This window comes from Spermophilus citellus, assembly GCF_964194105.1.
Source record: "Spermophilus citellus genome assembly, chromosome: 1".
NCBI lineage: Eukaryota > Metazoa > Chordata > Mammalia > Rodentia > Sciuridae > Spermophilus > Spermophilus citellus.
Genome location: NC_138182.1, coordinates 32,368,171 through 32,394,132, shown reverse-complemented (window position 1 = coordinate 32,394,132; position 25,962 = coordinate 32,368,171). Strand labels below are relative to the sequence as shown.

Sequence of the window (25,962 nt, the reverse complement as noted above, 5' to 3'; positions counted from 1 at the left end):
TCCTAAACTCAGCTCAAAACACTTTTATATAATCTTTCTATTTAGTAGTACTGTACCAGGTGCCAGACCTGGGAGTGGGCCAAGACTGAGAATAAGCATGCTGCATTTTGAGCTGATGTCTGGCCTCAGTTCCATAGAGTACTGGAGGCTGGCAAAGGAATGGAGAGCAGAATGTTCGTCCAGTCTCATATCTAAACACTAGAGGTAGATCCTGGGTAGCACCTCAGGAATCATCATAATATTTGAACAGTGTAATATGTGAAACACAAGGACAAATGAATTGTCCCAAATGACTTGCAAATTTTTAAAACACAAGACTCTTTTAATTGAAAAACACACAGGATGTCTCAGCCTCAAATTGGATTTTGGAATGTGGAAGAAGTGATTTTGGTTGGGATGGATAAAAGAGTTTTGCTTTTGTGTTGCTTAGTGCTGTTTCAAGGAACATTCATTCCTTAGAAAGAGGACATTTTCTTGGTGATCCTGGAAGCCAGAAACTCTTTTTTAGCTTATTGATTTGTGCAGACAGAATGTGAATGATAAGCTGAGCTTAGCACCAGAGTGTTGGATTCTGGGAACTCTATTGATTGTGTGAGTCCCTGTACAGCTCTACAGTTAGGGTTTCACTAGTAGCTTGAGTGTTTGGGTTGGTCATTGATTCTGAGCTAATGACAAAAATTCAGGAATCCCCACTGATGTAAAGCTTGTAAGTCATCATATATATAAATATATATATACAAATCTAACATTCTATGTCAAAAAAATCAATTGGTATGATTTTGCAAAAATGAAAATAGAGTGATTTCTTAAAGTAAATCTATTTTGTTCAGTTCTCTAGTTTGAGTATTTTGACTTATAGTTTACTTTTGATGAATCTCTGAAGTATCTTTTATTTCAACTGAACCATCCAATAATTTTTTCTTCTGTTCAGTCCATTTTCCTTTTCTCCTCTTTCCTCATCCTGTTGTCTGTATTTCTATAACTCTACATACTCTACCCTTGCTCATCACTTAAAAATAACATATAAAATACTTTTACATCAAGGTGGGCATCATTCTGTACTCCCAGTCCCTCCAGGCCACCATGCTCTCCATCCACATCAGTCGAGTGATGTGCTTTTCTTACCTCCACCTTCAGATGGCCAGTTCATTCCTAGCTTCCCCTTGCACATGCCTATTTCCTCATGAAAGCCATGTTTCCTTTCCTTTCCTGTCTTCTCTTCCAGTCCCAGCTCCTCAGAGTTCACAGAACAATATGAAGCCTTAATAGACCTCAGTTGGGTGACACATTTTTAGCAAAGTCTTGCTTGTCTGGAGTCATTGATATAGCAAATATTCTGAGTGACTTATTTTTACAGAAGGTTCTCAGATATGTCTGCTTTCTCCACCATTAGCTCTTGCCTGGGCCATTGCAGTGTGGTCTCTTCACACTCTGTGCGGACCTGTCCACCCATCTCAGCATAGTCAGAGTGATCTTTCTAACATGAAAATAGAATCACATCACTCTCAAGTTCGATAGCCTCTCATTTCCCATTTTCATAAAACAGCAAATCTTTTCTTTGGCCTCAAACCATCCTACCCTGACATTTACCTTCCCAAGGCCTGTGCCCATGCTGTTGCCTTTGCCCTGAGTATTCTCTGATTCTCTTTTTCTTTCCTCCTTCCCTTCTCCCCCACTTTTTGTGTGATTGACTCCTAGCCAGCTGTAGAAGCCTGTCTGCCTGGAGGCCTCCCCAAAGGCTGCAGGGCTCCCATGGACCCTGAGGCCTGTATTCACTGCACTGGACACAGTTCTGTCTGTTTAATTATCCTCCATGATTTGTTAAACATCTGCCCTCCCGTGAGAGCAGGGCTTTTGTCTGTTTACCCCTGTATACCACAGAGCTGACACTGGAGTCTTGTACATAGTAGGTTCTCGATATACATGTTGTAGATATGTAAATCATTCACACTCACCTCTCCATGTCTGCACATTCTTCATCCTTAGATTCAACCAACTGGGAATTGAAAATAATTTTTAAAATTGCATCTTTACTGAACATGTATAGACTTTTTTTCTTGTCATTATTCAAAGTTGTTCTAAAGATAACAACTATTTACATAGAATTTACATTATATTAGGTATTATAATTTATCTAGAAATAATTTAAAGTATACAAGAGGATGTGTGTGGGTTGAATGCAAATACTATCCTATTTATATAAGAGACTTGAGCATCCAAGGATTTTGGTATCCCCATAGTTTCCTGGAACCAATCCCCCATGGATACTTAGGGTTAAAATTTCTAACAGAATAATATATATTTCTAACAGAAAACATATATGTTTTCAAATAAACTAACAATATTATATAGTGGGGTTTCTTCCAATTCTGGATTTAATGAATAAATTATAAGCATGTATAACCACATACTGATAAATGATGTTTTTAGTTATTTAAGAATAGCTTGTTTGGTGTCTCATGCCTGTTATTCCAGCAACTCAGGAGGCTGAGGCAAAAGGATTACAAATTTGAGACCAGCCTAGGCAACTTAGGCCATCAACAACTTAGCAAGACACTATCTCAAAAAATAAACAGGTGGGCTGGGGTTGTGGCTCTGTGATAGAGTGCTCACCTGGCACATGTGAGGCACTGGGTTCGAGCCTCAGCATCACATAAAAATAAATTAATTAATTAAAGGTATTGTGCCCACCTACAGCCAAAAATATTTAAAAAATAAAAATAGTTGGGGATATAGTTCAGTGGTAAAGTGCCCCTGTGTTTAGTCCCTGGTCTCAAAAAAAAAAAAAAAAAAAAAAAAAGCTTGTTTATTTCACTCAATTGAAAGTTTGACTCAAAATAACATTGCCCATGGAAAAAATATTTCATTTCCGTTAATGCTAAGGTTTAGCCAGCTTATGGACTACTGAGTATAGTTAACTATAATGGCACAAAATATAAAAGTTTTATTTTGAAAAATTTTAGGCATATGAAAGTAGACAAAAAAGTATAATGAACTTCCACATGCCCATAATGCAGCTTGACATTATCAACATCTGGACAAATTTGTTTTGTCTCTTTTTCCAAGCTATCCTGCCTCTGGTGGTTTGTTTTAAAATCTGGCATTGTTTTATTTTATCCATAAATTAATATACAGCTAAGATAGGGACTCAGAAATAACCACAATACCAATATTTACCTGAAAATTAATAATAATTCCTTTAATGTTGTAAAAATATCTAATCAGTATTTAATTTTTCCTGCTTATCTTACAATTTTTTCAAAAAAGTGTGTTTACAAATAAAGATTCAATGTTCTCTTCCATTTTTTTTATTTTGTCATATATATATATATATATTTATAAAACCTAAAGAACATCTACATATATACCTATATTTAAAAGGGGTCATAAGTCTTATAAAATTTCCTACATTCTGTATTTTACTGGTCCCATCCCTATGATATTGTTTAAAATGTTCATCTTTCCCCTAATGTTTTATAAATTAATGAGCAATTTAAAAATTTGGGTGAGTTTTAAATTCCCTTTTTTTTTCTTTTTTTGGGCGGGCCAGGGATTGAACCCAGGGATGCTTAAGCACTGAGCCATATCCCCAGACTGTTTTTATTTTGAGACAGGGTTTCACTAAGTTGCACAGGGCCTCAATAAATTGTTGAGACTGGCTTTGAACTTCTAATCCTCCTGCCTTATCCTCCTGAGCTGTTGTAGGTGTTTTTATTGTTGTAGTTTTGTTTTGTTTTTAAAGAAAAAGTAGTACATCTTTCACTTCACTGACTAAAGATACCACTTTTGTTAATTTTTTCATATTAATGCCATCATTTTAAGTTCTAAAGAAATAACAAAAATCACTCTAGCTTGGTTTGTAGTAAGTTTAGCTTTTGAATTCCAAAGTTGTGAATGATGATTTTGCTTCATTATAACATTTTATTTCCCTCTCAGATTTGGCAAGAAGAAAAATACACATTGGTTGTTTGTTTTTATAATCCCTGAAAATTTTAAAGGTATGTGCCTGCTGGATATAGCATTTGTTTTTTCTTCAAACAGAAATCATAAGGTCAATATTTAATACAAAATTCTTAGATTGTATTTCAGGGTGTGGAGCTGATATTACTTTAACAGAACCACTGACAATGGAAAAAATGAGTCTTGTGGTAAAATATTGGAAAACATATTTCTCAGATACAGGTGAGTGAAAAATAAATATCCAAAGGTTTGAAAAATTCTCACTAAAATTCTATGAAACCACGCCTATACATTTTTATATTTGTCCCCACTTGTACTCACATCTTATTTACTGAGGATTAACTATTTGCTACATACTCTAACAAACATGTAGTCTTTGTTTAATCGTGGTCAGAAGAAAATAAAGTATAAATAAAGAGAAAACTTTGTTTAAACCTAAGAGAAAAAGACTTACATCTTAGAGGCTTAAAATGTGTTGCATAATACAGTGTTGTTTGTGGTAGACTCAGGTGGTTTTTTGTTGTTGTTGTTGTTGTTGTTTTGTTTTTTGGTAAAAAGATCATGACTAATTTTTTTTTATAGCATAGCTACCATACTTTCTTAGTCATTAAGATGGAGTCAATCATGCTGTGTCATTCTATGAATGTCTAAAATTCAGAGGCACTAGCCATGAATTGAATACTACTTTATTAATAATAAAATAAATTATTCTGTCTCTTTAATAGGATGGTTATATTTCTCTTCTAAATCTCTAGACACAGAGAATTAGTGTCAATGCTTCAGTTAGACCTTACATTTCTAATCTCTTTATTTATTTATTTATTTATTTTTTTATTGTTGGTTGTTCAAAACATTACATAGTTCTTGACATATCATATTTCACATTTTGATTCAAGTGGGTTATGAACTCCCATTTTTACCCTGTATACAGATTGCAGAATCACATCAGTTACACTTCCATTGATTTACATATTGCCATACTAGTGTCTGTTGTATTCTGCTGCCTTTCCTATCCTCTTTATCTGTTCAGTATTATGTGTATTGCTAGAATCTAAACACAAACTAATTAAATTGGCTTTACTTGTAAAAGGACAAGCTCCAGGTTCTGAAATCCTGTTCTACTGGAATTAATGTTGGTCAGTGACTATTGTTTGGTTGTTGCAGGCCTAGGACAATAGCTGATAACTCTTCTAGAATTAAGATGATATCAATGGGGAGATGTGGGTGAAGGGGTACAAAGTTTTAGCTATGTAAAAGGAACAAATTCCGGAGACCTAACAAACAGCTTGGTGACTGTAGTTAACAATACTGTACCGTATACTTACCTTAAGTGTTCCCATGACATACACAGAAAAGAGAAAATAAATATTTGAGGTAGTAGATACGTTAATTAATTTGATTGTGGTGATTATTGCACAGTATATATCAACTCTAATTGTACATCCTAAACACATACAATTTAGGATTGTCAGTCATACCTCAATAAAGGTAGAACATTTTTAAATTAATATTTTTCTTACAATATGCCTTAGGATACTTTCAGAATTATCCTGTATACGTTCATATTCCAGAAGATACAGCGTTCAGTACAGCCTGACTTTTTAAAATCTTATTTTAAAATATTTAGATTAGTGAGTCTTCCTTGTAATACGCCCATGGCTCCCAGCCCCTGCAGTGTCAGAGTTCTTCCTGGAAATGACTGTGGTGGCCAAGGTCCTTTTGGCAATTTGTTCCTAGCTAGTCCTCAGTAGAAACAGAGCAGCTGCTCATCACCTGTCCAAAAACCTTCTATTGGTCATGACCACGCCTGCTTCCAGTTGCCTCATCTTTGTTCCAAGGATGAGCAGCTGCAAAAAAAATAAAAAACAAGAAAGAAAGAAAAGAAAAAAATTTTCAGAGCCATATTTTGACAATGCAGCTGCTTATTGAAGACTCATACATATTTTCTCTCTTGACATTTACCTATAAATAGGAATTTGATAAATAAATTCAGTGGAATGTGTTTTAAGCACACCTGTCACTTGGTTGAAAAAGAGGATATTCTGGGGTAAATAGTATTTTAATTTTGCTTTCTAACTTGGGTCATTTTGTGCTTCACAGACTGAAATCTAAAAATTGCTTAGAATTAAAATGGTCCTCTTTCTTTCAGATAAGAGTGAAAATGCTATAAGGGCTGAAGAACATGAATTACCCCTACAGAGTACCTTCAGTGAACACCTGGAGTATTTTTCCACTGATCTATTCACTTGGTTAGTGGATTTTTTTAATATTAGCAATTTTTACTGTGATCATTAAAAAAAAATGTTGGTTATGAGAAAATAGCTGAAGTGCTGTGGATGATGCAATAGAAAAAGCTCTTTTGTGGAAGAGGGGTGTGATGTTTTTTGTATTGCAGAAACCTGAGTGGGAACTGTGGGTACTCATTACAAAAATATCTCAATATAAGAAGGCTTCCATTAACAGTTGTAGTTGACCACAGGGAAACAGGTCAAATTGTAAGGTAGCAGGTTCCCCAGGGAAATGTATCAGTGTTTGAGTCTGGGTTATTAATAATCAAAGTTACATAATGGAAGTGATATTCAAACTTTTAAAAAGCAGTAGAATTCTTTCTTCAAAGAAAAACTTGGAACGCTAATAATTAAACAGAAAAAGCAGGCTTACCTGTTATCCCCCTCCCACTCAACTTTCTCCTTGTTGTCTTTTTTGAACTCATTGCTGCAGTTACTGAAAACCCTCCTCAAAAAAAAAAAACTCAAGAGATTCTTCCACAGACTTCATGTAGCTTGCCTTGACACACAGGGCAAGTTATAGAGTGTCTTTCTCTCAGTGTTGTCTGTCATCCTCAGAGCTGTCTGTCTTTTTTAAAACTGGAAGTTAAATCTGCATTGAACAGGCAGTTGAAGTGCAGGTCAGATCCTTCCAATGTTAGCATTGTATTCTTATAAAGATTAAGTTTTTCTGAAGTTCTTTCTCTACTTTGAGCTAATTTCCACAGAGGGTTTAAATAGAGCCTAGGGCTACAAAGTGGATGTAAGTGCCTAGGCTGTGGGTACTAAGTTGAGAATTTAGTCAGTCCCATCTAGAATTTGTAGAATGTGGCCATCTGCTATTTTGAACAAGGAAGGGACTTGGCAACCAGTTAAGTGTGGTTAAACCAAAGATGAGCTCACTTAAGTAGTACAGAGATAGCAACAGCTTCTTTAATCTTATTTAGCATCTTAACCTCAAAGAGCTTTACTGTACCTGGGAGGTGATCCCATATCTCAGATATGAGGTTGGGAAGGGTATTGGCAGGTTTTCTGATTTTTGTATATTACTTGCAAGAGTTTTTCATCTCTACTCATCTTGAATGTTTGTCTCTTCTCAGAATCTTATAACTATAAATAAGAGTAAATGTGCAAATCAAGGTTTATTCTTTTAGATAAAGGAAATGGGATTAGTTTGCATGATTTTTAGGTTGATTTAAAACAAAAATATCAATTGAAAAGCCTGAAGAAGTTCCTGAAAAATAGAAGAGCCAGAAAATGTCCACTAAACAATCAATTTTGGAATAGAAAGAACCTGCCCTCTGCTGATCAAGTTGAAAAGGGTATTTCTTGGCTGGTACTGTTTATTCTGAAGAGTAGATACAGTCATGCTCCTTTCCTTACAATGGGGATATGTCCCAATAAAAACTTAAATTATAAGTTGAAATTACCATAAGTCAAAAATGCATCAAATCCCCCTAACCTTGTGAATAGCATAGCTTAGTCTAGCCTACCTTAAACATGCTCAGAACACCTATCTTAGCTTATAATTGGCCAAGGTCATCTAACACAAAGCCTGTTTTATAATACGTTACATAAGCATTGAATATGTCTTGTAATTTACTGAATACTGTGCTGAAAGTAGAAAAGAGAAAGGTGGTGTTGGTGTATATTCACACCATGGTGAAGTGAAAAAATTATAAGCCAAACCAAGGTTTGTTGGGGGACTGTCTATAATTTGGGATATCATAATCAATGAAATCAGAACATTTTAACCCTGCTTTTATCTATTATACTTTACAGTATATTTTAGAATTTTGAACATTGAACTTACAATGATTTTAATACAGTCTTTTGAAATTTTGAGATAAAATGTTCTGCACAAAATGCATAAGGTAAAGTGCTTCAGTATTTATTGTTCCTTTGTAGGAAGCGAGACATTTATTGTTGTTATCCTTTGTATGAAGCAAGAGACTTAGGAAGCATTATTTGATTAAGTGTGTTGTGCTTATTGTTCAATATTGCCTGAGAATTTTTCTCTTTAATATGTGGTATCATTTTATCTTGTTTCTAGCGCTGAATCTGTAAGAAATGATATTGGACTTGAACTAAAGACTCCATTGCCAGATTTTGAGAAAAGCAAAAAGATTTCCTTTCTTCATTCAAGCAAAGAAAAGCTGAGAAGGTGAATATTGATATGGCCCTTTTTTAGCCTTACTTCTTTACAGGGAGAAATTTAATGAATTTCATAGTTTTCTTGTAATATTGTTAAGAAATTCAATGAAACATAAATGTGGCAACTCAATAGATGCCACTCACTCTCTCAGTCATTCAACAAATATCTGTGAGTACATACTATATGTAGAGATGAGTAGAGAATGAGTAGAGATCTGAGATTAAAAATAAATAAATCCCTGACTTCCAAGAAGGCTTCAGTTCAGAGCTTAAGCAGACTTCTAAATAAGTTGTTAAGTAAAAAATATGTTTCAATAGATGTCATGATAGAGAAGAACAAAGTAAGCACACTAAGAAAGTTATTGAAAAATGAGGGAGCATGGAAGGCTTTCTTGAGAAGGTTATAGGCAAATTGAGCTTTCAACAAAAAGTCACTATTCAATTGGTTTAGGAGTCAGGGAGAGATCTATTTTTATTGGCGCATTGTAATTATACATAATAATGGGATTCGTTGTGCCATATTTGTACATGCACAAAAAATAATTTGATCAGTCTCATCCCCCAGTGCCCTCCCTTTCTTTCCCCTGGATGGATGTTTCATATGAAGGAAAGAGCAGGTACAGAGGCTGGCAGCACCACTGAGTCCACTGAATTTATAGAACTGTAAATACTTCTATGAAGTTGGCTGTCGGGACTCAAGTGGGAAAAGGGAAGAGATGAGTCATAGAGGGTAAGGGTTGGGAATGTCATGCTGCAGAATTATAATTGCAACCTGGATTACTGGGGAATCTCTAGAGAAATTTAGCAAAGGATGATAGTTTAGGATTTATGCCTTAGAATGAATACTCTCACAGGACATTAGAGAGGGAATTGAGTCTGGAGTCCAGGAGTAGTTAGAAATTTTGAGATCCTAAGCAATAGTGATAGAAATGGGTGGGAGAGGAATAAGCCAGTTCTAAATTAAGAAAGTGAAATCAGCATGAACATGACTGAAGGGAGACTCAAGTGTCACTCCCAAGTAGATGTGGACTAGGAGTTACAGTAAAATGGAAGTCTGGGGCTGGGGTTGTGGCTAAGTGGTAGAGCACTTGCCTAGCATGTACGAAGCACTGGGTTCAATTCTCTGGGTTTAATTCTCAGCACCACATTACATAAATAAATAAATAAAGATATTGTGTCCAAATACAATTTAAAAATATTTTTTAAAAATGGTAGTCTGAAGAGTATAAAGTGCACATTTTAATTTTTGCTCTTGTTGAGTTTGAACACCTCCATATTTAAATAAAGAATAGGCCCTTTGATTCTTAAGGATGGTCTAGGCTGGAAAAGCAGACTTAGAGGTGTCAGGGAACAGCATTTATTTGAAGCAGTGAGTATAGGGATGGCTACAGGAGGACTGTGAAAAGCATGGGGGAAAGATAGAAATGGAGAAGAGGACCTTGAGGAAATCTTGATATTTAAGTTATAGGCAGCAGAGAGTGAATGAGGAAAAAGAAGGGTTAGGAAGGAGATAAGGCCAAGAGGGAGGGAGCAGTCAGGAGGAGGCCAGGAGAGAAGCATTTTCCAAAGGAGTGGGTGTTAGGAGCATCACAAGGCAGAGAGAGCAGGAAGGGAAGGGATGATCCTGTCATTGACTGTTTGTATTTTTTTTCTTTTGGTGCTGTGGATGGAACCCAGGGTCTCATATGTGTCAGGCCAGTGCCCTTCCAGTGAATTATATTCCTAGCCCTGATTACTTGTATTTAGCAAAGCTTAAACATCATTGGTCTTGTTAAAAATAATTTCACCAGCATGGTGTTAGGGAAGAAACACCATTCCAGAAAGATGAGAAGTGAAAGGTGGAAACATAGATGAAAGGAAGGAAAAAAATGAATCTATGAGGGAACTTAGGGTAAAGTCAGAGGTTTTTATCAGTCCAGGCCAGTCTTCAGTATGGTTATGTGTATATTACACACAATGACAGCTTGAAGGGAGGGAGAAAGAGAAGGTCTTGAAGATACTCATGTTCTGATAATCTGTGGCTACATTAAAAGTTAAGTCAAAATGTACTGACACCATTCATTTTAACCTATCTTGTGGTTTTGTGGGTCAGCATTTGAGCAGGGCCCAGTCAGGCAATTCTGTCTCTGTAACATGAACTGAGGTCATTTGGTAGTTTTTGGCTTTGAATGGTCCAGTTATGAGTATCCAATGCAATCAATGCAGAGCTAGATGGAAGATTGAACTCAGCTGGGGCCTCTCCCCGCATGGTAGTTCCAGGGTTATCAGACTTCTGACCTGGCAGCTGAGGGTTCTTGGAGAGAACATTCTAAGAGATGGAAAGTGGAAGCTGCCACTCTTTTAAGGCCTGGTCCCCCAAAATGTGCCCAAAGCCACTTCTTCCATATGCTATTCATCCAGCAGTCACAGAGCCCACACAGGTCTAAGGGGAGGAGATATAGACCCAACCTCTTAGTGGGAAGGATGTCAAAGAGTTTACTCCACCACTGTTGGTAAAGGGGGAGGGTTGTTGGTGATGGGTTTAGTGTCCCTAATATGACAGAAGGCTATGGAATCCAGAAACAGACAGAAGAACACCTCTTCCACTGAAAATGGAGATGTGGGTACAGATGAGGTTTTTGATGGGACCATACTGTAGGAAGAGATGGACCAAGTTCTATCCTGAATGGCCCCTACTGTCTGGAAAAGATTAGTAGGAAGATGGTGGGGTTTGAGGCTTAATGAGATGGGATGGCAGATAGACTAAGGGCTTCAGTCACATATCTTGCTTAGATATCACTGATCTGCAGCAAAAGAGGAAAATATAATACAATTAGTATTTTAAAGTTGCCTAAATAAAATTTATGTCATAAGATTATATTCTTCCTAATTTATTTGATATTAAAATGGTGGTATTCGTAGATGGTTATAATGAAGTGATATTAGGAGAGGACACTTTTTAAAACTTATATTTCTTATGCAGATCTAATGTTGGGAATCTTTTACTGGTCCTTCAAAGTTTTATTTTTTTAATTTGATCTTCGATGAACATTAAAATCTAAGAATCACTAATCTAATAATATATTAAGGCTTTGGAGTATTTGCCTCTATGGCATTATTTGAAGGACTAAAGCTCTTTGTTTCCCATAAAGAAAAGCTGTGGCAAGCACCTCTCCTCTTCCCCTTTGGAGATTTGCTTGGCAGATAACAGAAAGTAAACAAATCATCTCTAATTTTTCCCTCCTTTCCCTGTTCTTAATCCTCTACCTATTCCTGTGAATCTTAAGAGGTTGCTTCTAGTTTATTTCCCTTCCTCCTCTTCCAAATCAACTGCTTTACATATGGTTTTATCTTTTTATTTAAGTTTTTAAGCACAATAGGGTAGCACATTTATTAATAATATCACGAAATAATGATTCTGGCCACTGTTTTTGAATATCTGCATTTGGGATTTTCTTTTTAAAACACTCCAACACCCCCATTGTCGTTATGAGAACAGATGAATAAACATTAGCTAACCAATTCTGACAGTCTTGGTGAAATCGCCTTTGTTATATATTCAAAAGTAGGTAAATGTGCTGTGCTGTTCTCTCCAGGGCATGTGCTTCTCCCAGGGATGCCATCATTTTTTGTGTGCGGCTGTGAGTCAGCCATGCTGCTTTAGTCATTTTCTGGATGGCTACTTACTTAAAGTGAAAGTGAGCTTTGCCATGGCATGACACAAATCAAGGCTTTTCCAAGTCTGGTTGAGCCTTAAAATTCCAGGAAGGTAGAACAGGGAGCTCTTAGAGGGTTCCCCCATGAGCTCTTGTTTACTTGAGACTCTTTGGAAAGAGGAGAGATCCAAGTACTTGGAGTCTGGACCAATATCCCTTTAGCCCAGATCCCTTTCAGCCTCTCAGAATCACTCCTAACTGGAGAAAAGTTAACTCAGATTGAATTGGCTTCCTTGGAAGATAACAGACAAGGCACACCCTTTGATCCATTGTCACCTATTGCTATTTCCATACAAAAAGATAAAAGGAAAGTCAAGATTACCTGAAGTTCCTAGAGCCTGTAATTGCATTTCTTTGTGCCAATATTAACATCCTTCAAAAAAATTTTAAACTTTCTCTCCCTGTATTTTTTTCTCTGTAGTTTTAAAATATTATGAAATAATTAACACACAATGAAATTAATATCAAAAATGTATGGTTTGATGAATTTTGAAAAGTTGGTTTCATATAGTTTCAATGAGGAAGGAACACAACATGCCATGCAGGGCCTCATGGGGAAGCATTGGGTTGGTCAGGAGGTAAACAAAAGCATAGGCCTCTCTAAAACAAAACATTTCCCTCATATTGAGATATTTCTTTGTATATTAAACATGTCTTTATTCTGATGTTTTGATATCTGGTACCTTTCTAACCGTGGAGACATAGCCCCTCCCATGGTTAGCCACTTCTTAGAATAGTAAATTACTCACCTGGGAGCTTATCTTCCATATGCAAACTAACCAGTCCAGAGTCTCTGTTCCCTCCCCTCCTGTTTGGGGCCTTTACACTCCAGGCCAATATTCCTCTGCCCTCATCATCACACATCAGGTTCCATACAACTTAGGACAGCCCCTGTACCCACAGTGTACTAAAGCTATTCCAACTAGCCCATCCTAAGCTTGTTACCCTGCCTCACATAGAAACCGAAATAGAGAATCTTGCCCACATTTTCCTCTGGCCTCTTCTGGCTGACCTGTAGACTTCTCTTCTTTATGTGGCCCTACATTGCATGGAAGGCCTCCTTTTTGGGAAACTGTGAACAATAAATCAGCTTTTCAGTTGTAGCCACATTCTGATCTGTTGGCCTCACTTTACCTGAATAATGAAACCTACATTTGAAACATCTTTCTGGTCTATCCTTTCCATCCCCCTGAGGTGACTGCTGTTCTGATTTCTGTCACCATAGATTAGTTTTGCTTGTTCTGTAAATGGAATTGTCAATGTGTATACTTATATCTGGACTCTTTAACTTGGCAGATGTTTTGAGATTCATTAATGTGCTTATATGTATCAGTAGTTTGGTCCTTTTATTGTTTAGGAATATTCCATTATGTAAACATACCACATTTAGTTATTCATTTTTTGATTTTTATCTATTAAGAATAAAGCTTGGGCTGGGGATGTGGCTCAAGTGGTAGCGCGCTCACCTGGCATGTGTGTGGCCCAGATTCGAGCCTCAGCACCACATACAAACAAAGATGTTGTGTCCGCCAAAAACTGAAAAATAAATATTAAAAAATTCTCTCTCTCTCTCTTTCTCTCTCTCATTAAAAAAAAAAGAATAAAGCTACTGTGAACATTTTTTTAATGTATGTTTTTGTGAACCTAGATTTCCATTGCTCTTACCACATAGCAGTAGTAGCTTTGCATATCATAGGTTGGGTGTATGTGTGTATTTTCCTAGCAGATTTCCAAAACTGTAACACCATTTTTGCACACCTGCCAGCAAAGTTCAAGTGCATTGGTTGTTCCATATCCTCTCCCACATTTGGTTTTGTTAGTCTTTTTCATTTTAGCCATTGTAATGATTATGGAATGTTACCTAATTGTGATTTTTTAATTTGTTTTGCTGATGATTAACAAGGTTGAGCACCTTATGACACACTTTTGGTCATTTATATATTTTCTTGTAGAAACAGTTGTTCAATTCTTTTGCTCATTTGTAAATATCTGGTTGTGTTTCTGTTGCGTTCTAAGAATTCTGTGTACATTCTGAATTCAAATCCTTTATCAGATTTGTTTGTTGAAGATATTTTCTCCCAGTCTGTGGCCCATTGTTCATTTGTGTAACAGTGATTTTTTGATGAGCAGAAGTTTTTAAAATTTTTTGATGAATTCTAATTTATTAACATTTTAAAATATGTACATTATTTTCTTTGCCTTATAGTAGAAATCACTACTTTTATGAAGGTGCTATGGCATGTCTCTATGTTGTCTTGTAGTTTTAGCCTTGTAGTTTTAGCTTTTATGATGAAATATTTTGACAGAGACAATATTGAAGGTTTATTTTGTTTTGTTTCACATGGCTATTTTATTTTATTTTATTTTTTTTATTGGTTGTTCACAACATTACAAAGCTCTTGACATATCATATTTCATACATTAGATTGAAGTGGGTTATGAACTCCCAATTTTACCCCAAATGCAGATTGCAGAATCACGTCGGTTACACATCCACAATTTTACATAATGCCCTATTAGTAATTGTTGTATTCTGCTACCTTTCCTATCCCCTACTATCCCCCCTCCCCTCCCCTCCCATCTTCTCTCTCTACCCATCGACTGTAATTCATTTCTCTCCTTGTTTATTTTCCCATTCCCCTCACAACCTCTTATATGTAATTTTGTATAGCAATGAGGGTCTCCCTTCATTTCCATGCAATTTCCCTTTTCTCTCCCTTTCCCTCCCATCTCATGTCTCTGTTTAATGTTAATCTTTTCTTCCTGCTCTTCCTCCCTGCTCTGTTCATAGATGCTCTCACTATATCAAAGAAGACATTTAGTATTTGTTTTTTAGGGATTGGCTAGCTTCACTAAGCATAATCTGCTCTAGTGCCATCCATTTCCCTGCAAATTCTATGATTTTGTCATTTTTTATTGCTGCATAGTACTCCATTGTGTATAGATGCCACATTTTTTTTTATCCATTCATCTATTGAAGGGCATCTGGGTTGGTTCCACAGTCTAGCTATTCACATGGCTATTTTTAACATTTTGTTGAAAAGGCTTTTAGTTAATGGTGAATTGTTTTGGCACATTCATAAAAATCAATTACCGTATGATTATCCACACTTTCCTAGAGTCCTTATTTAATTCTACTAATCTGCTTTACTCCAGTATACACTGTCATGATTTATTGTAATTTTATAATGAATCTGAAAATCAAAGTCTTCCAACTTTATTTTTTATTTTCAATTGGCTTTGGATATTAAAGGTCCTTTGATTTTTCATGTAAATTTTAAAATAAGCCTATAAATTTATTTTTGTTTTAAATCCTGCTAGGATTTTGATTAGGGTTTTATTTGTCGATTGATCAGTTTGGGAAAGAATTGATATTGAGCAATGTTAATCCTTCCATCTCTCCATTTTATTTTTCCAGTCCTGGGTATTGAACCCAGAGGTGTTCTACCACTGAGCCACATCCCCAGTCCTGTTTATTTTTTGTGTTGAGACAGGGTCTTGCTAAGTTGCCCAGACTGGTCTGGAATTTGGTATTCTCCTGCCTCAGTCACCTGAATAGTTGGGATTACAGGTGTGCACCACCATGCCCAACTACTGGTCAATTTTAAAATATTACTATTTTTTAATTTAAACATGCAAGTAGATATCTTTGATTTGTTTCCAATCTTACAAGGAAAGTGCCAAGTCTTTTGCCATTACAATAAGTTGTAGATTTTTGTATGTGCCTTTTATCAGCTTATAAAACATTCTAGGTAGTCCTATTTTGAGTTTTATCATGAATGGATTTAAAATTTTGTCAGCGTCTTTTTCTGTATATATTGAGATGATTACATGGTTTTCATCAATGTAATGTGGCCATTACATTGATTAAAATGCTACACTCCACCTTGTCTTGATGTATTTATCTTTTTTATTTGTTTCTGTAGTGGATTTGCTATTTGTTAACAACTTTTGCATCAGTGTTTGTGAAGGATGTTGGTATGTAGTTTTCTTAAAATGCCTATCCAATTTCTCTATCAAGGAAAAGCTTACCTCATAAAATGAAAGTTTTCTTCCCTCTTTTATTATCTAAGAGTTTATGTAGCAATTGATAGAATTCAACTGTGAGGTCATCTATGCTTGTTCTTTGCCAAAAGGTTTTTAATTACAAATTCAATTTCTTTAATGGTTATGGGACTAGATTTTCTATTTTTTCCTGTGCCAGTTTGGGCTAATTTATGTCTTTCATGAAATTTTATCTAAGTTTGTTAAACTTATTGAGCAACTATATGTTCATAATACTCTTATTATCATTTTAACTTTTGTAGATCTGTGGCAATGGTTTCTTTCACTGATGGTATTGATAATTTGTGTCTTTTTTTTCCTTTAATTATAGCAAAGTGTTTTTAGCCAGTTTATTGATTTTTTTTCAGAGACTCTGATTTTGATTTACCAACTTTCTGTATTTTTTTGCCCATTTTTTATATTTTGCCAATTTCTGTTCTTTCTCATTTTCTTCTTTTTAATCTCTATTTTTTGTGTGTAGAAACTTAGATCATTGATTTTTAACAGTTTCTTCTTTTCTTATGCAAGCATTTATAACTAAACCTAAAGGTTTGTATGTGTGTGTGTGTGTGTGTGTGTGTGTGTGTGTGTGTGTATTGCAGTGCTAGCTACATCTCATACACTTTAGTATATTTTCACTATAATTTAGTTCAAAATGTCTTCTTATATCCCATCTGACATTCTCTTTTACAAATGACTATTTAGAAGTGTGTAAGTTAATTTCCACATGTTTGGAAATTTTTCAGATATTGAGTTGCAATTACATTGTCGTCTGAGAATATCCTCTGTAAGTTTTCATCCTTTCATAATTTTTGAGACTTTATGACCCAGACTATGTTCTCCCTTGATGAATAATCCATATGCATTTGAAAAGAATATGCATTCTGTGATTTGGGGGTATAGTGTTTTATAAATATTAATTAGGTATAATTGGTTGATAGTGTTTTCCTTGTATTCTGTACCCTTATTCCTTTATTTCCTGCCCTGAGAGTTAAAGTGATGACTATAGGTTGGTCCATTTTTCCCTTTTTCTGACATTTTTTTTTTCCCTCCTGACAGTTTTTGTTTCGCATGTGTATTTTGAAACTTTGTTGTTAGGTGCTTGTCTTCTTGAGGAATTGATTCATGAATCATTGGGAAATGATATCTTTATTTGTACTCTTTGTCTTAAAATCTACTTTGAAATTAATATAGTTTTTTTGTAATTAGCGTTTGCATGGTTTTCTTATAACTTGTATATATCTTCACATGTTAAAAGTGTTGTTTGTCAATAGCATGTAGTTGAATCTTGAATTAATTTATTTGAAGTGCTAGGGATTGAACCCAGGACCTTGTGCATACGAGGCAAGTGTTCTACCACTGAACTACACCGGAGCCCTTGTTTTCACTTTTTTTTTGCCCATTCTGATAATCTCTGCCATTAAATTAAAGTGTTTACTAAATTTATATAGATGTAATTACTGTTAAGTTTGATTTTAGGTTCCAATTTTTCTGTTTTTGTTTCACCAGTCCAATCCATTTTCTTTTTCTTTTCTATTTATTTCTCATTGCCTACCTTCTTTTAGATTCATCAAGTATATTTTGGCATTTTTAAAATATCCTCCATTGAAATTTTAGCTAAAACTATTTTTTACTACTTGCACTAGGGATTATAATGTTCATACTTGATTTACCATTACCTACTTTAAGTTGATAATATGTCCTTAACATACAACCATGTGTTTACGTTCTCTTTTTGTTAATGTCATACATTTAACATTTACATGTAATATCAACCTTACATTGTTATTCATTTTATTTTAAATAGTAAGCTATTGTTCTAGTTATCTATTACTTTGTAGCAAATTACCCCAGAATTTAGTAACTGAAAGCACCCACAAGTTTATCATATCTCATGAATTTATGGGTCATCAATTTGGGCAGAATTTGGCTCCGTGGTTCTTCTCTGCATGGTATTAATTGCTGTCACTCCATGGTCTGTAGCCAGCGAATGGCCTGTCTGTAAAGTCCAGCATGGTGCCATGCACATACATGACCTCTTGATGGGGAGGCTGAAGGTTGTGCCCTCTTTCACTGTGGGCTCAGCATCTTTCCACATGGTCTTTCCAGCAAGTTAGACCTCTTCCAGAATAGCTCAGGGTTCTGTGAGACCAACATAGAAGCTATGTCTACTGAATTGCTAGTCCCAGAAAAGTCAAAGAGCCCCTTTATATATATCTTTGGCTAAAGCAGGCACTTTCCAGCAGAGATTCAAGTAAAAGGAAAATAGATTCTGACTCTTCATTGGGGGAAGTGATAAATAATTTTTAGTCATGTTAATCTGTAACTTTTTTTAAAACTCAAGTTTGAATTCCTGTTTACCAGGTTATTTTTGAGTTATACAAATTCTCTCTTCATGTATTTCCCTGCATTCCCGTGCTTCACTCCCGTATTCCCCCATTTAATCTTGGCTGTCACAATCAGAGAAACAGAAAGTACAAAGACATGGTAGAAATCTTAGCAACAGATCCATTTGCTCTCGGCCTGTCACATAGATGCATGTTATTGGTTTAAAAAATGTTAATAAAAGGAACCTTTTATGTATGCCACTGTTTTTATCATGTCATATTCTTCACTTTTTTGGGTAATCCTATTTCCATCAGATATTGTTTCCCAACAGCAAATAGTGATATAAAGGCATTTTCATATAAGTAGGGATTTTGATATCACCAGACCTGCAGGGTAAGAAAGCTAAAGGAAATTCTTCAGATTGAAAGGAAATAATATCAAATGCAAACTAAGACGTCCAGGAAGGACTGAACAGCACCAGAAATGATAAATATGCAAGTAAATATTTAAAAGCAAATGTTTTTCCTTTTCATTTATTTAAAACACTGAAGAATATTATAAGCAGAAATTATACAATTGTATTGTGGGGTTTGTAATGTCTGTAGAGGTTGTAGATATGAAAATTATAACATGAAGAGTGAGTGGGATAAATGTCCTTATGTGACTATAGTATTTGTATATTTTATGTGGTCATAAAATATTAACTCTAAATAGACTATGAAAAGTTCAGATACATATGGTAATCCCTAGGACAATTCTAGTGAGATAAGAAGCCACACTCCTCTCTCATTTTGGTGGGCACATAAAAATAAAAAAAGGACAAATAAACTTTAAATATTAAAATTTGAGTTTTAAAAATATTCAAATAGAAGCTAGGAAAAGAGAACAAAAACAAAAAAATACAGGAAGAACATTAAAATGGAAGATATTTATCCAATTGATAGGCAGAGATTGTCAGGATAAATCAAAACAAACAAAAATCAAGACCAATATACCTGGGGATATAGCTCTGTGTTAAAGTACTTGCCTACTTGCCTGGCATGCATGTGGTCCTAGGTTCAATTCCAGTACCACCAAAATAAAACATCAAAACAAAAAACAATCATCTCCCTGCTGTCTATAATAAATAAATTTTAAATATACTGATATAATAAATTAATAGAGAAATACACCCTGTGAAAACAGTATACGATCAAATTGGCTATGTTGATATAAAATTAAATAGACTTAAAAGCAATGTCATTTGAGATTAAAAAAAGACATCTTGTAATAACAAATGTGTCAGTTTATCAGAATGATAAATCATAAATATGGATTATAATAGAGTGTCAAAATATTTAGATCAAAATTAAAAGGACAAACAGACAATTTTACAATTGTTATAGATTTAACATCCCTTTCTCAGCAATTTATACAACTAGATAAAAAAAAAAATCATTAAGATACAGAAGGTGTGAACATTCTTAATCACCTTGATGTAATGGATATTTATAGAATACTCCCAACAACTGCAGCAGAGCACTCCTCTCTCCTTTTTGTGGGCATAGACTGTGTGCTAAGGTATAAGAAGTTTCATTTCACTGAAAGAGAGTTGAATTCATGAAAAGTATGTAATCTGACCACAATTAAATTGTTAGAAATCAGTAAAACTTAAAGGGAAACCTGTAATACTTAGAAATTAGAAACAAAGTTCTAAATAATTTATGAATGGATGAAAAAAATCAACAAGAAAATATTTCAAAGCAAATGATTATGGGAATATATAGAATATATCAAAATTTGTGAGATGCAGCCAAAGCAAAATTTAGAGGAAACACTGTGGTTTATATTATGCCAATAGATTGAACAACTTAGGTGAAATGGACAAATTCTTAAGCATTTTGACAAAACTGATGTGAAGCAGAAAACATGAATAGCCTAATCTTAAAGATATTGAACTTGCTACTACTGATACCTTACCAAAAAGAAAAACTTCATGTGCAGATGATTTTACCAACAACTTTCATTTAAAGAAGCAACTCCAATCTAAAACAAACTCGTAAAGAAAGTAGAGAACACCTCCTAACCCATTTTATGAGGCTAGCATAATCCTAAGTCTGACACAGATATTATAGAAAAAATTACAGACCAGTATCCCTCATGAACATAGACACAAATAGAATTAACGTAATTTTAGCAAACTAAATAAAAAATGATATAATGTATTATGACCACAAGTTTATCCTAGACTTGTATAATTGTAAAAAAAAAAAAAAAAAAATCAACCAATGTAATCCACCACATTTGCAGGAATAAAGGAGAAAACGCATGTTGTTAGCAGGTTTAGAAAAGTGACTTGGGCTGGGGCTACAGTGCAACTCCGTGATCAGACTGTGTGCTTTCTTGCCTATCATGCATTGGGGCCCTTGGTTCAGTCCCCACCACCAGAAACAAAACAAAACAAAACTTGACAGGATTATTGTTTCTTGATAAAACAAAAATCTCTTGGCAGATACATGTGGAAAAGAACCTCCTCTATAGCTAAAATTTTGACTGTTTAAAACAGATCAGAAACAAGATAAGTATGCCCATCCTTAATCATTTCAGTTCTTCACTACATAGACAGTCCCACCCATTGTAATTCGACAAAATAAGAAACAGATGTGAAAATTAGGAAGAAGCAAAGCCCTTTTACTTGTAGATGTCATGATAATTTTTGTATAAAGTCCTAAAACATCTACAGAAAAACAAAATATTTGCTAAACAGATATGCTTGACAAATACCAAAGGTAGGGAAAAAAATCCCTAGAACTTAATAATAATAATACCCAGGATTCCTGTTAAAATGTAGGTAAAATATTTGAACAGGCACTTTACAAAGGAAGGTATAAAAGTGATCAATAAGCACAGGAAAAAGTTGTTCAACATCATTAGTTGTGAGGGAAGTGAAAATTAAAGAATAATGAGATATTACCATGTATTTTGTAGAAAGACCCAAATTTAAACTACTGACAGTATTGAATATTGCTAAAAGATACAAAACAAGTCTGATCCATTGATGGTGGGAGTGTCAAATGGTACTACTTTGGTAAAAGTGCTTCTAGTTTTTTTATAAATTTATAAAATGACCTGTCATTTCTATTCCTAGATGTTTAGTCAAGAGAAATAAGAATATGCATTCACAAAAAAAGATATACAGAATGGTCAAGCCACTTTATTCATAATGACCCAAACACTGGGAACAGCCCAAGTGTTCATCAACAAGGGAATGGATACATATGCTGTGGCACATTGATACTGTAGATTACTATTATTCAGCAAAAAGAAGCAGGCTTCTTTCTGATATAGGCAACCACATGGATAAAATCTCAAAAGCATGCCTAGTAAAAGAAGCCTTATAAAAAGATTTGATTTGATTTATGTGCTGCTTGAGGACAGGCAAAAGTAATGTGGGATGGAAAAAAAGTCAGAAATGTGGTTGCCTCTTACAGGAATGATGGTAGCAATGACTGGAAAAAAACAAAGGGAACTTTCTGGGGTTCTGAGACTGTTGATGCGCTTTTCTGATGTGCAGATGTATGTACTTGTCCAAATTCATAGAATGTGACCTTTAAGATTCGTGTATTTTATCTTGCATAATTTTTACCTGAAAATAAAGTAATTTGAGCTTTGGTAATTGATACATTCAGGGTTGAAGTCTACAACCTAATTTGAAATGCTTTTCTGTGATAAAACTGGTTGATGTATGAATGAATAGTGAGGTGATATATGTATGATTAAAGCAGATACAGTGAATATTAATTAAACACCAAGCAGTGGGTACATAGGTATTTGTGTGATTCTTCAACTTTTCTGTATGTTCAAATATTTTCCTACTTAATACTGGGGAAAATATTTAAAAGCATCTTTTATGATGAAAGTGACATATGTCTAGCAAAAATATATGGAAAGTGTAAAAAATTTTAAAAAGAAGTATTACCCATAGCAGTGCCATCCAGAAATAACTATTACTTAATATATTTATTTCAGTCTTTTTTTTTCTGTGCTTCGTTTTTGCTTTGTTTAATGGCTGGGATTATATTCTACATGCTGTCTTGCATCCTGTTTTTTCTCCAATAAGCTTTATAAAATATCCCTTCCATTGCCAAATGTTATTCTACTGAACTAGTGCACTGTAGTTGGCCTGAGGCATCCTTGTATGTTATGTTTAGACTGTTTTCCATATTTTACTAACATGTACTTCCATAATAGTTATCTTTTTTATAAACAGTTTGTTTTGTTTTAGATTATCCCTGTAAGTACCATGTCAAAAGTTATAAAAAGTTTTTGGGCTGCAGTTGTGGCTCATGTGTGGGGCACTGGGTTTGATCCTCAGCACCACATAAAAATAAATAAATAACATAAAGGTACTGTGTCTATCTATAACTAAGAAAAAATTTTAAAATACTAAAAAAAGTTATAAAAAGTTTTAAATCCAGTCACATAAATTGTTGACTTTCCCACCCTTTTCTTTTCATAAAGGTTTCTGACATCTCTGAAGAAACCCTAGAACTCCCAAAGCCCAGTGAAAATATCACTCATCTAGAATATTTGTTATCCACTAACTGTATATCAGATTACATTTTAAAAATTTCATTTCTCTGCTATTCCACAGCCCAGAGAAGTTTAGTACTTGCCTACAGTCCTAGCTAGTAATTAGCACAGTCACCCTGTATGTCATCATTGTATCCAGCCCCAAACAGATGCTTAATAATACTTCATAAATGAGCACACTGATGAATGAGGGCTTCAAGGGATTAAATCAGATCTACATTTCTGACTATTTCCCTTCAGAACTTTGAAAGATCTAGTTTCCCTCTGATATTATCCTGCACATTGTTCTCATTTGCATATTGGTTTATTTGTTCTGTCTATACTTCCCTCATGGAAAGAAAATCATCTTCTCATTTTCCTTTGGCTCAGGCCACAGAATTACATGTAAAGCCCATGTGTTACAAGGTTCTAATTGATCTATTGTTGAAATTTGGTCCAGTCCCAGTTACATCAGAATGCTGACTGCTTCTTGCCTGCTGACTTTTAGTGTGAATTGCAAAAGGAGATATATATATATATATATCTCCTTTTGCGTGTATATGTATCTTTACAAGACCACACATACACAGAGTACATGGTTCTCTCCTCAGAGGGCAGAATGTTCAGTAGTTTTCTGTAGGCAGTGAGAGTATGTGTTTTCCCCACTGTGTGTGCACCCTGCACAGGCCCAGGATGAGGGATCTGGGTACAAGGTGCAGACATTGGACCTTAAAAGCAGTTCCTTATGCAGCAGGTGCCTGGGAGTTTGTGATTTCAGAAGTAGTGAGTGTCACTGTCTTGTGGGGACATGTCCTTTCTCTGAAACAGACTAGATGGGAAGGAGTATAGGCCATTCCTTTGCAAATAAACCCAGAAGGAAGGAAGGAAGGATTGTTTGTCCTTGTGTGCAGGAAACAAACGAGACTAATTATTCCTTATTTACTGCAATTCTTTGATCAGAGAACGAATCAAATATTGCTGTGAGCAGCTGCGTACTCTCTTGCCGTATATAAAGGGGAGAAAGAATGACACGGCTTCAATTCTTGAGGCAACAGTTGATTATGTGAAATATATCCGGGACAAAATCCCTCCAGCCATTATGGGCCAGGTATTCAACTCCTAAAGCTTTGAATTTTATCCTTATAGACAATGCTTTAATGCTATAGAATTTTATTTCAATTTTTTAAACTGGAAATCAATGTGTCTTTGTATATGTATAAAAATATCTATTGTCTATCCAACATTATCTGTCAATCATTGTATGTTTCAGATTACAGAAGCCCTTCAGAACAATCGGAGGTTTTGCAAGAAACAAATGCCTATCCAGCTATCCCTCCCAGGCACTGTCTTGGCACAAAGGTATGATTAGGGCTCTTGCAAGTCCAAAGTCGACTTGTTATTTTCCTCCCATGCTGATGCCAGATGTGTAGACAGGAATTGAATTCATCCACAGTGAGAATTCAGGTACTTATTGCTGATGTGTATCATTTCATTATGGTGATAAACACATGTAATATTCTCAGGATCCTGGCTGTCTTATCATTCTTCTCACTCTTCCTCTTGTTACTGAAGGACCTTAAAATAAGGTTGGCTGCCCCAGACTATAGTACTATGGAGCCCAGCAGGGGCATGATGGATTCTAATGCTCCTCCATCCAGGAGGTTGAAGGCCCTGGTGCATGCAGCCCTGTTTCAGTTAGTCCTTAAAGGAACTCCCTACTACAAAATGTGACATACCAAACAATAGCTTACTTATTTAGATTTACTAGAATACATAAACAAAGAGGAAAAGCCAGTCATTTTAGAGAAGCATCCTGGGTCCCGTTCAACTTTTTGTTCTCATATTTTAAATAATCCATAGGTGAGGTTCTGTCAGGATTTTTTAGGACTTGATTGGTTAAAGAGCATTTGAACTCAGCAAGTTCTAGAGGGATATAAAAACTGTTATTTATTGTTTCCTTTTAAGGGAAAACAGTCTGTTGACAAGCACTTACTCCCCTGTGAGAGGGATCCAGTTCCTGGCTAACAAGTGCTTGAATATGTATTCCATTGCTACTGCAGGGGACTCCTTGGATCAAGTTGTGAGAGGTGAGCCACATCTAATGCCTTTGCTGCTTATGGGATGCTGGGGCCTGCATGGACAACCTTTGCACATCTGGGCTTCTGTACCTTTGCTCCCATGACCAGAGGATCAAGCATAGCTGAAAGATTACACCATGAGTCCTTCCGGTATTGTCAGCTTGAAGTTCATAAGGTGGCTGTGGACATTTAAATAGTGTTATCCCAGAACTTGGGTTCAAAGTTGACCTTAATTACCAGAAAACACATCAATGATAAGCGCATTGATAATTTGGTTCATTATATAAATAGAATCTAAAGGGAAGGGAAGTAAAGTTGTCCCTCAGTATCCATGGGGGATTTGTTCTGGGTCCACCTGCAGATTCCAAACTCTGTGGATTCTCAAGTCCTTTATGCAAAATGGCGTGGTATTTGCATATAGAATGTGTATTCCTCTCCCATACAAGAAATCTTCTCTATGTGACTTACATACCTGATACAATATAAATGCTATGTAAATGATTGTTATATTGTGTTACTTAGGGAATAATGACAAGAAAAATAGTCTGTGCATGTTCAGTACAGATGTAATTAAAATTTTTTTTTCAATCCATGGTTGGTTGATCCCTAGATGAGGAATCCATAGATACACAGGGCTGATTATATTCATATTGATTCAGTACTTATTGTGTACTGAGCATTTAACGTAGTATTTACCACCTCACATTTCTGCTTAAATATTGCCTTCTCAGTGAGTCCTTCTCAACTGCCCAGTTAAAGTTGCACATACCTCCTCACCATACATGTTGCAGGGGACTCCTCACTCACTTGTTTTACTGGATTTGTCTTCATAACACCACCTGCTAATAGTCTTTACTTGCATGTTTTATTTATTGCCTATCTTCT

The 25,962-nt window shown here is 35.3% G+C and overlaps 1 protein-coding gene across 1 annotated transcript in view; it reads left to right on the top strand.

Moving 5' to 3' along the window:
- Positions 1-25,962, top strand: part of SOHLH2 (spermatogenesis and oogenesis specific basic helix-loop-helix 2) — a gene marked incomplete at both ends in the record, with an annotated part of 97,723 nt that overhangs the window by 17,032 nt on the left and 54,729 nt on the right. Inside the window, 7 exons of the mRNA XM_081300390.1 lie at positions 3,937-3,998; positions 4,078-4,182; positions 6,110-6,209; positions 8,281-8,391; positions 23,960-24,107; positions 24,270-24,358; positions 24,965-25,086. Coding sequence (XP_081156516.1) covers positions 3,937-3,998; positions 4,078-4,182; positions 6,110-6,209; positions 8,281-8,391; positions 23,960-24,107; positions 24,270-24,358; positions 24,965-25,086 — 737 coding nt within the window. The remainder of the gene's footprint in view (positions 1-3,936; positions 3,999-4,077; positions 4,183-6,109; positions 6,210-8,280; positions 8,392-23,959; positions 24,108-24,269; positions 24,359-24,964; positions 25,087-25,962) is intronic.